We start from the raw sequence: 12,549 nt of genomic DNA on the forward strand, positions 1-12,549 counted from the left end.
GACCCTAATTTTTGGACCCACTAAAAAAGTTGAAATCCCACCTTCTTCTATCGAGCGGCGCTCTTTTTCACAACTGTAAATATCAAAGGTCTTCGCTGCCCCGCGATAGATCACCACAGCCTTGCTTTCTACACAACCACACCGTGAGAGCATCGCCATGGACGAGCAACAGTTTGTCCAGCTGCTCGAGGGCCTCATGGAGCGTATGTTACCCAACCCCGCTCTACCACAGAACCTGGACTGACTTTCTCCAGCCGACACCGAGCGTGTCAAATCCGCTACCTCTACCCTCAACAAGAACTACTACAACTCCCCCGCCTCTCTCAATGCCCTCCTTCAGATCCTCTGCGGCCACCCCAAGCCTCAACTCCGCCAACTGGCGGCCGTCGAGGCTAGGAAGCTGGTGACGAAGCACTGGGCCAACCTGCCTGCGGACCAGAAGAACTCTCTTCGCAACCAGCTGTTCCAGTTCACACTAAACGAGGACGTGACTCTCACACGGCACTCTGCTGCCCGCGTCATCTCGGCTATCGCGTCGCAAGACTTCGAAGATGGCGAGTGGGCTGACCTACCCGGCTACCTCCAGCAGGCTGCCACCAGCAACGAGGCGCGCCACCGTGAAGTCGGTACCTACATCATCTTCACCACGCTTGAGTCAGCGGGCGACTCGTTCCCCGGCAAGCAAGCCGATCTGTACAAGCTGTTCAGCTCCACCATCCAAGACCCCCAGAGCGTTGAAGTCAGGATCAACACCATGCTTGGTCTCAGCCGCTTAGCCATGTTGCTTGAGCCTGACGAGAGCCCCAAGGAGCTTGCTCTGTTCCAGGAGTCTATCCCTGGCATGGTCAACGTTCTGAAGACTACTGTCGATGAGGGTGACGAGGACCGCGCCATGCAAGCTTTCGAGGTCTTCCAGACTCTTCTTGGCTGCGAGTCCGCGCTTCTCGCAAAGCACTTTGGCGATCTCGTCCGCTTCATGCTCGAGCTTGCGTCAAGCACCAACGTCGAAGACGACTACCGTTCCCAGGCGCTCGCATTCCTCATGCAATGCGTTCGCTACAGGAAGCTCAAGGTGCAGGGTCTGAGGATTGGTGAGGAGATGACCTTGAAGGCTCTCCACATCGTCACCGAGCTCGGTGACCTCTCCAGCGAGGAGGAGGATGTCACTCCTGCCCGTTCCGCTCTTGGACTTCTCGACATCCTTGCCTCAAGCCTACCTCCCAGCCAAGTTGTCATTCCTCTTCTCAAGAACCTTGGCAACTACTTCCAGTCCCAGAACCCCGACTACCGTCAAGCCGGTATTCTGGCTCTTGGCATGTGTGTCGAGGGCGCGCCTGACTTCATTGCTACCCAGCTCAACGAGATCATGCCCATGGTCCTGCACTTGTTGGAGGACCCTGAGCTCAAGGTCCGAGCTGCCGCTCTCAACGGTGTCGCTCGCTTGGCTGATGACCTGGCCGAGGACGTTGGCAAGGAGCACGCTCGCCTGATCCCTGCCATGATCAAGAACTTCGACCTCGCCGCCAACAACATGCAAGGTTCGGATGACGAGCGCAACCTTTCTATTGTCCGTGGTAGCTGCCATGCCATCGATTCTCTCATCGAGGGTCTCGAGCCAGAGGACGCTGGCAAGTACGTGCCTGAACTCATCCCACGCTTCAGCAAGCTCTTCCACCACGAAGACCTCAAGGTGAAGAGCGCAGCTATCGGTGCCGTTGGCTCCATCGCCTCTGCCGCTGAGACGGCCTTCATCCCCTTCTTCGCCCAGACCATGCAAGAGCTTTCGCCATACGTAAGGATCAAGGACAGCCAAGACGAGCTCGATCTCCGCGGTGTCACTTGCGATTCCATGGCCAAGATCGCGTCCGCTGTCGGCCCTGAGCCTTTCGAGCCATACGTTATGCCGCTAATGGAGGCCTCCGAGGAAGCTCTGCACTTGGACCACCCCCGTCTCAGGGAGACCAGCTACATCCTCTGGAGTGTCCTGGCCAAGGTCTACGAGGAGGGTTTCGCTAAGTACCTTGCCGGCATCGTCAAGGGACTCAACGACTGCCTTGAGCAGGAGGAGACCAACCTTGATCTCGAGTTCGGTGAGGAGGCAGCAGACCTGGCCGGCCAAGAAGTTACCATCCAGGGCCAAAAGATCAAGGTTGCAGCTGCTAGCGATGACGACGACGATGACAGCGATCTGAACGAAGCTCTCATGGCCGGCGATGACGACGATGATTGGGATGACCTCGAGGGCGTCAGCGCTGTTGCCATGGAGAAGGAGATCGCGGCTGAAGTCTTCGGAGACATCATCACGCACACCCGCCGTGAATTCATCCCTTACATGGAGTCGACTGTCACCAAGCTGCTCGAACTTGTCGACCACTCCTACGAGGGTATCCGCAAGGCTGCTATCAGTACGCTCTGGCGCACCTTTGCCTGCCTCTTCGGCATGGCCGAGGGCGATGGTATGGGCAAGTGGCAGCCTGGTCTTCCTCTGAAGGTAGACATTCCCGATGAGCTGAAGAAGCTGGGCAACCTCGTCATGACTGCCACCATGACAATCTGGCAAGACGAGATGGACCGGTATGTACCCTCAACTTTCTTTCCTGACACACGTTGCAAAGATGACACAACTGTCGTTAATCCCAGCTCACTCCGATGCCAAAGTGCACTTGAGGTGAAAGCGAAATCACGACTGAGCAACTCTCAACACTACTACATATACATGATGTATAACTGAGAATCTGGCTAACGTTCTCCAGTGGCACTGTCACTGACATCAACCGTGATGTCGCGGCTACCCTCAAGGTCTGCGGACCGGCTATCTTGTTGACCGACAGCGGCACCGTTGTACCTGATCTTTGCCAGCACCTGCTTGCCGTTATCACGAAGCGTCACCCTTGCCAGCAGGATCTCGGCGACGAGGCTGAGGAGGAGATCATGGATGAATCCTCTGAGTACGACTGGCTCGTGATTGAGACAGCCCTTGAGGCCGTCACCTGCCTCTCTGTCGCACTTGGCGAGCAGTTCGCTGAACTGTGGAAGATGTTTGAAAAGCCAATCGTCAAGTACGCCAGCAGCCAGGAATCTACTGAGCGCAGCGCTGCCGTTGGCGCCATTGCTGAGTGTGTCGGCAACATGGGTGCCGCCTGCACTCCCTACACCACTAGTATGTTGAAGCTCTTCCTCCACCGCCTCTCAGATGAGGACCCAGAGACCAAGTCCAACGCTGTCTACGGTATTGGCCTCCTGTGCGAGAAGACGACGAATGACGACGAGATCCTCAAGTCATTGCCTACCATCTTCTCCAAGCTCGAGCCTCTGCTCGATGCTCAGGACCAAGCACGTCTTCTTGACAACACGGCTGGATGCGTCAGCCGGTTCATCGCGAAACACCCCAGCAAGCTTCCCATTGCCGAGGTACTGCCCCGCTTGGTGCAGCTCCTGCCTCTGCGCGAGGACTACGAGGAGAACAAGCCTGTGTTCGGCATGATTGTCAAGCTCTACCAACTCAACGAGCCCACGGTGCAGCAGCTCACGTCTACGCTGATGCCCGTGTTCGAGAAGGTTCTCGGCCCGCCTGAGGACCAGCTCGAGGACGAGACGCGCTCGCAGCTTGTTGAGCTGGTGCAGCATCTGCGCAAGTAGGAAGGTTTCGTTTTGCTAAAAGAGAGGGATACCCGTCGAAAGACACACGTGATGGATTTAGGCATGGGATGGTGGGATGGGATATAGATACGGATTTACGATACCATGCAATGAATGAATGTTCAATATAGAGACTGCACTGAACTTGAACGTATTGAAAAGCGACAATCTTGTGTTGGGTGGCTGAGACGCGTGACAAGGGGCCCATGCTTCCTGTTCCTGGGCCGGCGCGCGCCATTTATCCAAGCTGGAGCAGTGACGTCTGCACCCCAGACACTTGCGGCTGCCTGTGCGCCCACGCCTCACAACAACACCTACACTCTCTACGGCGAGCTGTTCCCATATAACGCCATTCGATCCCACGCGCATTCCTTCACTCACTTCATGACAGCGCGCGAGTGCTAGACGCTCCTGGATCGCGTTCGCCTCGTACATAGCTTCCGACAGCTTCACCCGCCACCTCGGCTCGAACGTGTAGTCCTCACCACCCACCGTCCACCATCGCCCTTACATCGTCCGTTCCTTCGCACTCTTCCATATCCAGTCGCATATAGCTCTTCTCACGATATCGCATCGCGACCGGCCCCAGCGCCCAGGCGCATCGCATAAGATGGTGCAGCCAAGCACGCGAGGATGGAAGGCCATGACGTTTGGCCTGCTCTCCATCCTCACCGGATCAGCTCTCGCAGGGCCAGACCTGACGTCCAAACACGAGAAGGGAAGGTGCGCGATCCGCGGACAATGCGGGAAGCAGAGCTTCTTCGGGTCAGAGCTGCCCTGCCCTGACAACGGCCCGGCCAAGACGCCGGACAGCGATGTGCGGAAGAAGCTGGTCGACATCTGCGGCAGTCAGTGGTCAGACACCGACATTTGCTGCGACGAAGACCAACTCGACGCCCTCAAGACGAATCTCGACCGCGCCACGCCCATCATCAACGCCTGCCCTGCCTGCAAGGAGAACTTCTACAACCTCTTCTGCACATTCACCTGCTCTCCCGACCAATCCACCTTCATCAACGTCACGCGAACCGAGCCTAAAGGAGACAAGTACCTGGTCACCGAACTAGACAACCTGGTATCTGACAAGTACGCGTCAACCTTCTACGACAGCTGTAAGGATGTCAAATTCGGTGCGACGAACGGCAAGGCTATGGACTTTATTGGAGGTGGCGCAAAGAACTATACACAATTCCTCAAGTTTCTGGGCGACAAGAAGTTTTTGGGTTCGCCCTTCCAGATCAACTTTCCTCGGCCCAGCGAAGACGAGTTCCCTGGAATGGATGCCATGAACAAGCACGCCTACCCATGCGACACTGACGACGAGAAGTATCGTTGCGCCTGCCTCGACTGCGGTGGATCATGCACTGAACTGCCAGAAGTGCAAGAGGAGAAGCAATGCCACGTTGGTCTGCTGCCCTGCTTATCCTTCGCCGTCATTATCATCTACTCGTTCTTCCTCGGCTTGCTCTGTACTGCTGTCGCAGGACACGTCGCTTACAAGAATCACTCGAAACACAAGACCGAGCGTATGCGTCTGTTGCAGGACACGAGCCCTAGCGACGATGAGGACGAGGGCGATATCGTACACAACGTTGGCATGCTGGATCGCCCCACTAAGCACTACTTCATCAACACGTGGTGCGATCGCATGTTCAGCCGTCTTGGTTACATCTGCGCTCGCTTTCCTGCCATTACCATCGTCACCAGCGTCATTGTAGTTGGCCTGATGAGCTTGGGATGGTTACGCTTCCAGATCGAGACCGACCCTGTCAATCTATGGGTCTCTCCTGATTCCGCTGCCGCGCAAGAGAAGACCTTCTTCGATGAGAAATTCGGCCCCTTCTTCCGTGCTGAACAGGCTTTCCTTGTCAACGATACCCACGGACAAGCCGGACCCGTTCTCAGTTACGAGACTTTGGATTGGTGGTTTGGCGTTGAGAACCAGATCCAGCGTCTTAAGTCTTACGAGCACGGCGTCACTCTCGACAAGGTCTGCTTCAAGCCAGTAGGCGACGACTGTGTTGTTCAGTCTGTGACTGGATACTTCCAAGGCGACTTTGCCAATGTTTCTCCCGACAGCTGGCAAGACGACCTACTGCAATGTGTCGACAACCCTTCTCAGTGCTTGCCAACCTTCCAGCAGCCGCTCGACCCTCATCTTCTTTTTGGCGGCGTCAACGAGACCGTTCTGGACGCCAAAGCGCTCGTCGTTACATGGGTTGTGCAGAATTTCCCCAAGGGCACCCCAGAAGAACAGCGCGCCATGGACTTTGAGAACGAGATGAAGAACTACCTCAAGTTCGTATCTGATGAAGCTCACAAGAGAGGTCTCCGACTGAGTTTCAACACTGAGGTCAGTCTTGAGCAGGAATTGAGTAAGAGCACCAACACGGATGCCAAGATCGTGGTCATCAGCTACATCATCATGTTCCTGTACGCATCCCTGGCTCTGGGCTCTACCACGCTCACCGTAAAGTCCGTTCTTCGCAACCCCGCGAACGCGTTTGTGCAGTCCAAGTTCATGCTTGGTACTGTCGGTATCTTGATTGTCCTCATGTCTGTGTCTGCATCGGTCGGATTGTTCTCGGCAGCCGGTATCAAAGTCACCTTGATCATCGCAGAGGTCATTCCGTTCCTTGTTCTGGCTGTTGGTGTTGACAACATCTTCCTCATTGTCCACGAGTTTGAGCGCATCAACATCAGCCACCCCGAAGGCAGCATACCAGAACGTGTATCACGTGCACTTGGACGCATGGGCCCTTCTATTCTACTCTCTGCGCTCACAGAGACCACCGCATTCGCTCTTGGGTGTGCCGTAGGGATGCCTGCAGTACGAAACTTCGCCGCGTACGCTGCAGGCGCTGTCTTCATCAACGCTATCCTCCAAGTCACCATGTTCATTGCTGTTTTAGCTCTGAATCAGCAACGTGTGGAAAACAACCGAGCTGACTGCTTCCCGTGTGTTCGTGTTGGTCGTGCTGATCCTGGCTATCTCAACGGTGGCATGGGATACGGCGCTGGCGAGGAAGGCGCACTTCAGCGATTCATCCGCAAGACCTATGCTCCGGCGATATTGGGAAAGAAGACGAAGGTCGGCATCATTGCGCTATTCTTTGGAATCTTCACGGCTGGTCTCGCCCTCTTCCCAAGTGTGGAGCTAGGCCTTGATCAACGCATTGCTATCCCCAGCGATTCTTATCTCATTCCTTACTTCAACGATCTTTACGACTACCTAGATGTCGGCCCGCCAGTCTACTTTGTCACCAAGGAGCTGAACGTTACCGAACGGAAGCCTCAAAAGGAGCTTTGTGGACGCTTCTCCACCTGCGACCGAGAGAGCTTGGCCAACATCATCGAAGCGGAGCGGAAGCGACCTGAGGTCTCTCATCTCGCAGCTTCAGCCGCTAACTGGCTTGATGACTTCTTCCTATGGCTCAACCCCGAGAACGAGAAGTGCTGCGTCGACGACAAAGGCAAGCCGTGTTTCCAGGGCCGTCAACCACCTTGGAACATGACTTTGTCGGGCATGCCCGAAGGCGAGGAGTTCATCCACTATCTTCAACTCTGGATCGACGCACCGACTACAGAAGACTGCCCGCTAGGAGGAAAGGCTGCTTACTCTGACGCTCTAGTCATCGACTCGAAGCACCTCACCATCCCCGCATCGCACTTCCGCACTTCGCACACGCCTCTCCGCTCGCAGAGCGACTTCATCTCTGCCTACACGGCCGCACGTCGCATTTCGAAAGAGATCTCCAAGGACGTCGACACGGAAGTCTTCCCCTACTCCAAGTTTTACATCTTCTTCGACCAATACACGACCATCGTCCGTCTAGCCGGCGCCCTCATCGGCTCCGCCCTCGCCGCCGTCCTCGTCATCACCACCATCATGCTCGGCTCCCTAGCCACCGGTCTCGTCGTCACCCTCGTAGTCGGCATGACAGTCTCTGCCATCATCGGCTCCATGGCTGTCCTCGGCGTATCCCTCAACGCCGTTTCGCTTGTCAACCTCATCATCTGCGTCGGCATCAGCGTCGAGTTCACCGCACACATTGCCCGTGCATTCACCTTCCCCAGCCGCGCCACCATGGAAAAGGCACCAAGACACCGCTTCCGCGGTCGTGACGCCCGCGCTTGGACCGCCATGGTTAACGTCGCAAGCAGCGTCATCAGCGGCATCACCATCACCAAGATCCTAGGCGTCGGTGTCTTGGCTTTCACGAGGAGTAAGGTATGTCATCAAGATCCCCGCTTTCCCTTCCATTTCCCATTACTAACAACTCCTCAGATCTTCGAGATATACTACTTCCGCGTCTGGGTCGCCCTCGTTCTTTGGGCTTCAACACACGCTCTTGTTCTCCTCCCGGTCCTTCTATCAATTGTAGGCGGCGGCGGCTACGTTGACCCGGAGAGTGATGGCGGGCTTGAACAGGACCTTAGGCGCCGCCAGTATCCTGCGCTACTCGCTGAGGACGACGAGTATGATAGCGATGACTAGGAGAATCATGGTTTCTTCGGGAAGCATTGGTGTAGCATGTTTTAAAGATGTGGGTCTGGGATAATTGAGGTTTGGGCTGCATGGATGGCGTTTTCCGGTGGGTTTGGCTTTGCCCGGTGAGGGTGGGTGGGTGGTTGGGGAATGAAGCTGAGGGATGCAATTGAGAAGAGGAAGGGGGATGGATGTAGTTTGTCGCTCCGTCTTCCGGCTCTTGTATGTAGGCTGGTACGATTACGCTATGGGATTAATTTGATCATATATTGTGCAAATGTAAGACTTTCATGTTCTCGTTTCAACGTGGATACCAATCTGCCCCGTTTGTAGCTACCCTACATCACCCCCTGATGCGTGCTTGTGCGCTTGTTGAAGCATACGTTGTCTAGCTACTATTGTAGTTCCTGTCCCCGTAGTGGATTTCCCTGTTTCATACCTTTTTGTTAAACGCATCGCTAATAGATACTTTGACGTAGACAGGCTGTGTTTTCCCCCCGGGATTATACGTCAACCGCGGGATATGTACCAGAGTCTAGTAGCTACGTCGTGCGATTCCAAATAGAATGTAAGAGTAAACGCTGCTCGTCGGCGTCTAGCTTACATCTTCTTTAGGTCCAGGGTGAACATGTTTAGATAAATAGAGTAGTAGCTAATAAGAACAAGATGTTAGTTCTAGTTCGCATTGCTGAATGTCCTAGACCCTAGCGAATACACATGCCATTCACAATCTCAAACACAAGGTAAAACGCTACAACGTTGCCGTTGCCGTCTAGCTTCTATCTCGTCCACGTACGTGAAGTGCGTAGCTATACCTCTGAATGGTAGTTACGCTACAGCCGGACGGATACATATGCGATACCACCTTTCTGTGCATGCCTAACACGACGATGTTACCGTCTAGCTTATATACGGACTGGTGCGGTGGAGTTACGCGTGGCGGATACATTGTATGATTCCGCGAGTTTTATGCACGAAATGCGACAAGGTCGCTGTCTGGCGAGTGTATGTGTGTATTTGGGGAGTTGTGGCGTGGCGGATGCGTTGGGTGGTTTTATGCAGTGTGTATGGCAAACACTACGATGTCGTTATAGAGGTTATGTATGTGTATATTCAGTAAGGTGTACTGTGGCGGATACGTTGTATGATTCCACGTCGTATGAGTACCAAATACTGCAACGTCGCCGTCTAGCCTATGTGTGGATGTATCCGGTAAGGTGTGGCGTGGCGGATACATCGTATTAGTTCGCTTGATATACCTACCAAACGCTGCAACGTCGTCGCCAGGCTCACATCCTGTCCACATATTCAAACTACACCCCAATGACTACATGCACATCAACCTCTTCAAATTTACATCAAACACAGCAACGTAGCCGGCAGACTCATATATTATCCACTACCAAACCCCCATATTCCATCACTGCATAGGGCAGAACCCCAAGCAAGTAGTAACGAGAGCCTCCGAACAGCTACACTCAGTATCCACATCACATAGATAACAACAGCCGTCAGGGTCGCAGCCTACATACCATCTCTTTGCATTCGGATCACGTGCACGCGCCGGTACGTGAGGAACCACCAGATTAGCCGGGCGCTGGGACGACAATGGTGGCAAAAGAGTGATTTGGTGCGCCGCAGGAACGGGCTGTGCTGTGCGATTCGAAGGAGTGGGCGGTGCTGTTGGCGCTAGCGAAGGTAAGGGTGAAGGTACTTCCTCAGTTTCCCTCAACTCTTCACTCCCAGAACGCCTCAAACTTTCTGCATACAGACGACTACCATCCTCGTTCATGAGCTCGGTGAACCTCGAATCACCAGACTTGCGGCCTTCAGTGCGATCTGGGGGCGCGAGCGATGAGGCTGAGGACTCATGTAGGCTCCTGGGACGCTCATTCGGATCGAGAAGTGTATGGGATGAGCCATTGTGGGCGCCTAGCTGATCTTCTGAGTCAGCTCCACCACGCATGAATATCATGTCGTCTCGAGAGGGCTCTGTTTGGACGTAGTGAGAGTATTGAGGAACGATGCCTCTGTGGCTGAAATACGCTCGTGCAGTTTCTGATGCTGGCAGGCGACCTGGTGTGACTATCCATGCGCGACTTTGACCGTCTCGGGTTCTCGCTATGGTAGACAGCGTAGGGTTTCGTGGGGGAAGGCCATCTCCAAAGTGAAGGTCGTCGGACTCGCTCTCGGAACCGCTGCAGATGTCATAATCGATTGAGCCTGACTGGCTCATCGGGCCTTCGACTTCAACAACTTCAGCATATCTCCGTTGGTCCCTCAATACCACAGCCGACGCTGAAGATAGAAGGCGAAGCTGTTGCAGTGTTGATCTGAGTCGTGAAACCACGGGGGGAACAACTGGAGCCGCAGGCGAATGTTCAACGAGCGTTGTTTGACCACTGTTCAATTGCGATGGGCTAACATATGCTCCTTGCGGGTGCGATGGGTTCACACATGCTCCCGGTGTATGCGGGGTGGCTGACGACGAGAGAGCTTCGACGACAGTTGCTGGACCACTTGCGACTTGCGATGAATTGTCTAAGGATGCTACGAAGTGTGGGGTTGGCGCGAAGCCAGGCGGAGACGTTGCTGCACGTGTTGCTGACAGCTAATCAGTAATCGAGCTGGGAGGCGACATCGAGCTGAGAGGCGACGGGCGATATGCGGTATTGTAGGCGTTGTTATACTGCACATCCTTCCAGTCTGGCAGAGCCGCAAATTCTGCGTCAGACATGAAGGCGGGATGCGAGCCTGTCCGCTTGTGAGTGAGTTCGACCGGACGCTTCAGCCACAGGCTTTCGACATGCTGTCTCCGATGGCGCTCCTGTAATCGAGTCACCCAGCTTTGCGCTTCTTCCTGCTCTTCCTCTTCTTGCTCTTCCTACGAGCCGACCTCGTCAGCCCAGCTGCGTCCCTTCTCCATGGGCGATGGCAGGCCGAAATCGTCTGTGTCCTTCACCTTCTCCTTCAATTTCTCCTCTGCAGGTGCCTTGCCCTTGGCAGAGGGTAGTTCTGGGAAGTCTGACGCCGAGGGCGGGACGTTGTCGCGCTTTTCCCGAGTGTTTGCCGGCCTCTCGTCGGATCCTCGGTAGTCGCCACGGCCACCTCTGCTGCCACGGCCTCTGCCTCTGCCTCTTCCGCGGCTAGACTGTCCGGCAGGCTCATGATAATCTTCGCTTCCGTTGTAACCGTTGTCGACCGGTCTCGAGGGTGCGATGCCACCGTGCGCGCCACGTGCAGCGCCTCGTCGCTTCTCGTCTCCAGTGCCAGAGAAGCCATCTTCTTTCTCAAAGTCCCACTCCCTGCCCCCTTGCGCATTGAGCTTGCGCTGGCGGTTCTTCTCGCGTTCGCCCATCATCTGTTGGCGACTCTGGCGCTCTGCCTTCTGCTTCTCTGCGAGAGCCTTCTTTCGCTCTATATCCTGCTTCTGCATGACGGCTTCGCGTGCCTCGAAATTGCCCTTGTCGGCCTCGGCGCGAGCATGGGCGCTCTGACGGGCTTCGTTCTTAATGCGCATGTTGGCTAGCTTCGTGTTCAGCTCCTCTTCTGTCAGGCGCGTGCGTGCAGGGCCGCCAGTCAAGCCTCTGTCTCCGCGGACGGCGTGTGTGGTCTTCTCCTTGGGCTCGGTGGGTGCAGAGGGAGGGGCTGAGTTGTCTGCGACATCGGCAGTGGCAGCCGCGGTCGGCGCAGCTTCCTTCGGTGCCTCTGGAGCCTTCTTGCCGTTTTCTTCTAGTCGAATGTCGGTGTTGTGCCCGCCGCGACCTCGTCCACGGCCCCTTCCTCGACCTCGGCCGCGACCTCCTCTATCGGCGTTTCTTGGCTCACGAGGCGCATGCGGTGCGAGGTGTGCCTGCGGTGCGGTCGGCGGTTGTACTTCCTCGGGAACGAACTCGGGGGCGGAAGCTTGCAGCTCGATGGGGTTCTGCTCGACGACTGGCTCGGCGATAGGCGTGATGTCGTCGTCGAAGAAAAGGTCGTCTGTGCTTGCCGTCTGAGCGAATGGATCTATTGACGGGTCGTCGAAGGCGGGGTCGTAGGACGTGTTGTCGATCTGGCGGGGGTTAGTCTTGTATATCAAGTAGATACCTACTTCAACAGTAGAGGAGAGAGGTCAGGGGTAAAGAGTGCATAAGTCAACATACCTGTGCTGGCGCTGGTTCTGGTTGAGCGACGGTGACCTCGGGCGCTTGTTGTTCCGCCTCGCCAGGCTGGGTAGCCCATTTTGACTTGAGCATGATGACTAATAACGAGTAGTGCTAGAAATAGTATCTAGAACGAAGTATGGAGTTGGACGTTATTTAGCGATGTTGGGTAGCGATGTGAGGAGTCTTTGGTCGTTGCGGCTGGCCGAATTACTTGCAGGAACCCTGGCACCCAAGTCCGTGCGGCAACAGCTCCCCGCACCTGCAGTCTAGACC

The 12,549-nt window shown here is 55.3% G+C and overlaps 3 protein-coding genes across 3 annotated transcripts; 2 read left to right on the forward strand and 1 right to left on the reverse strand.

The window, feature by feature from the left end:
* Positions 1–157: 157 nt before the first annotated feature.
* J4E86_005917 (uncharacterized protein) lies at positions 158–3,639 on the forward strand (the record flags this gene model as incomplete). The annotated part of the gene is made up of 3 exons (XM_051446448.1): positions 158–203; positions 255–2,574; positions 2,754–3,639. 3 exons carry the CDS (start codon positions 158–160, stop codon positions 3,637–3,639), a joined length of 3,252 nt encoding a protein of 1,083 aa, XP_051302023.1.
* Positions 3,640–4,249: 610 nt separating this feature from the next.
* Positions 4,250–8,137, forward strand: J4E86_005918 (uncharacterized protein; the record flags this gene model as incomplete). Its single annotated transcript, XM_051446449.1, has 2 exons — positions 4,250–7,870; positions 7,928–8,137. The coding sequence occupies 2 exons, from the start codon at positions 4,250–4,252 to the stop codon at positions 8,135–8,137; spliced, it is 3,831 nt and encodes a 1,276-aa protein (XP_051302024.1).
* Positions 8,138–11,012: 2,875 nt separating this feature from the next.
* On the reverse strand, positions 11,013–12,366 carry J4E86_005919 (uncharacterized protein; the record flags this gene model as incomplete). Its single annotated transcript, XM_051446450.1, has 2 exons — positions 11,013–12,182; positions 12,274–12,366. The coding sequence occupies 2 exons, from the start codon at positions 12,364–12,366 to the stop codon at positions 11,013–11,015; spliced, it is 1,263 nt and encodes a 420-aa protein (XP_051302025.1).
* Between the last annotated feature and the right edge of the window lie 183 nt (positions 12,367–12,549).

Source organism: Alternaria arbusti, assembly GCF_024043155.1.
Source record: "Alternaria arbusti strain BMP 1465 chromosome Unknown scaffold_7, whole genome shotgun sequence".
Lineage (NCBI taxonomy): Eukaryota > Fungi > Ascomycota > Dothideomycetes > Pleosporales > Pleosporaceae > Alternaria > Alternaria arbusti.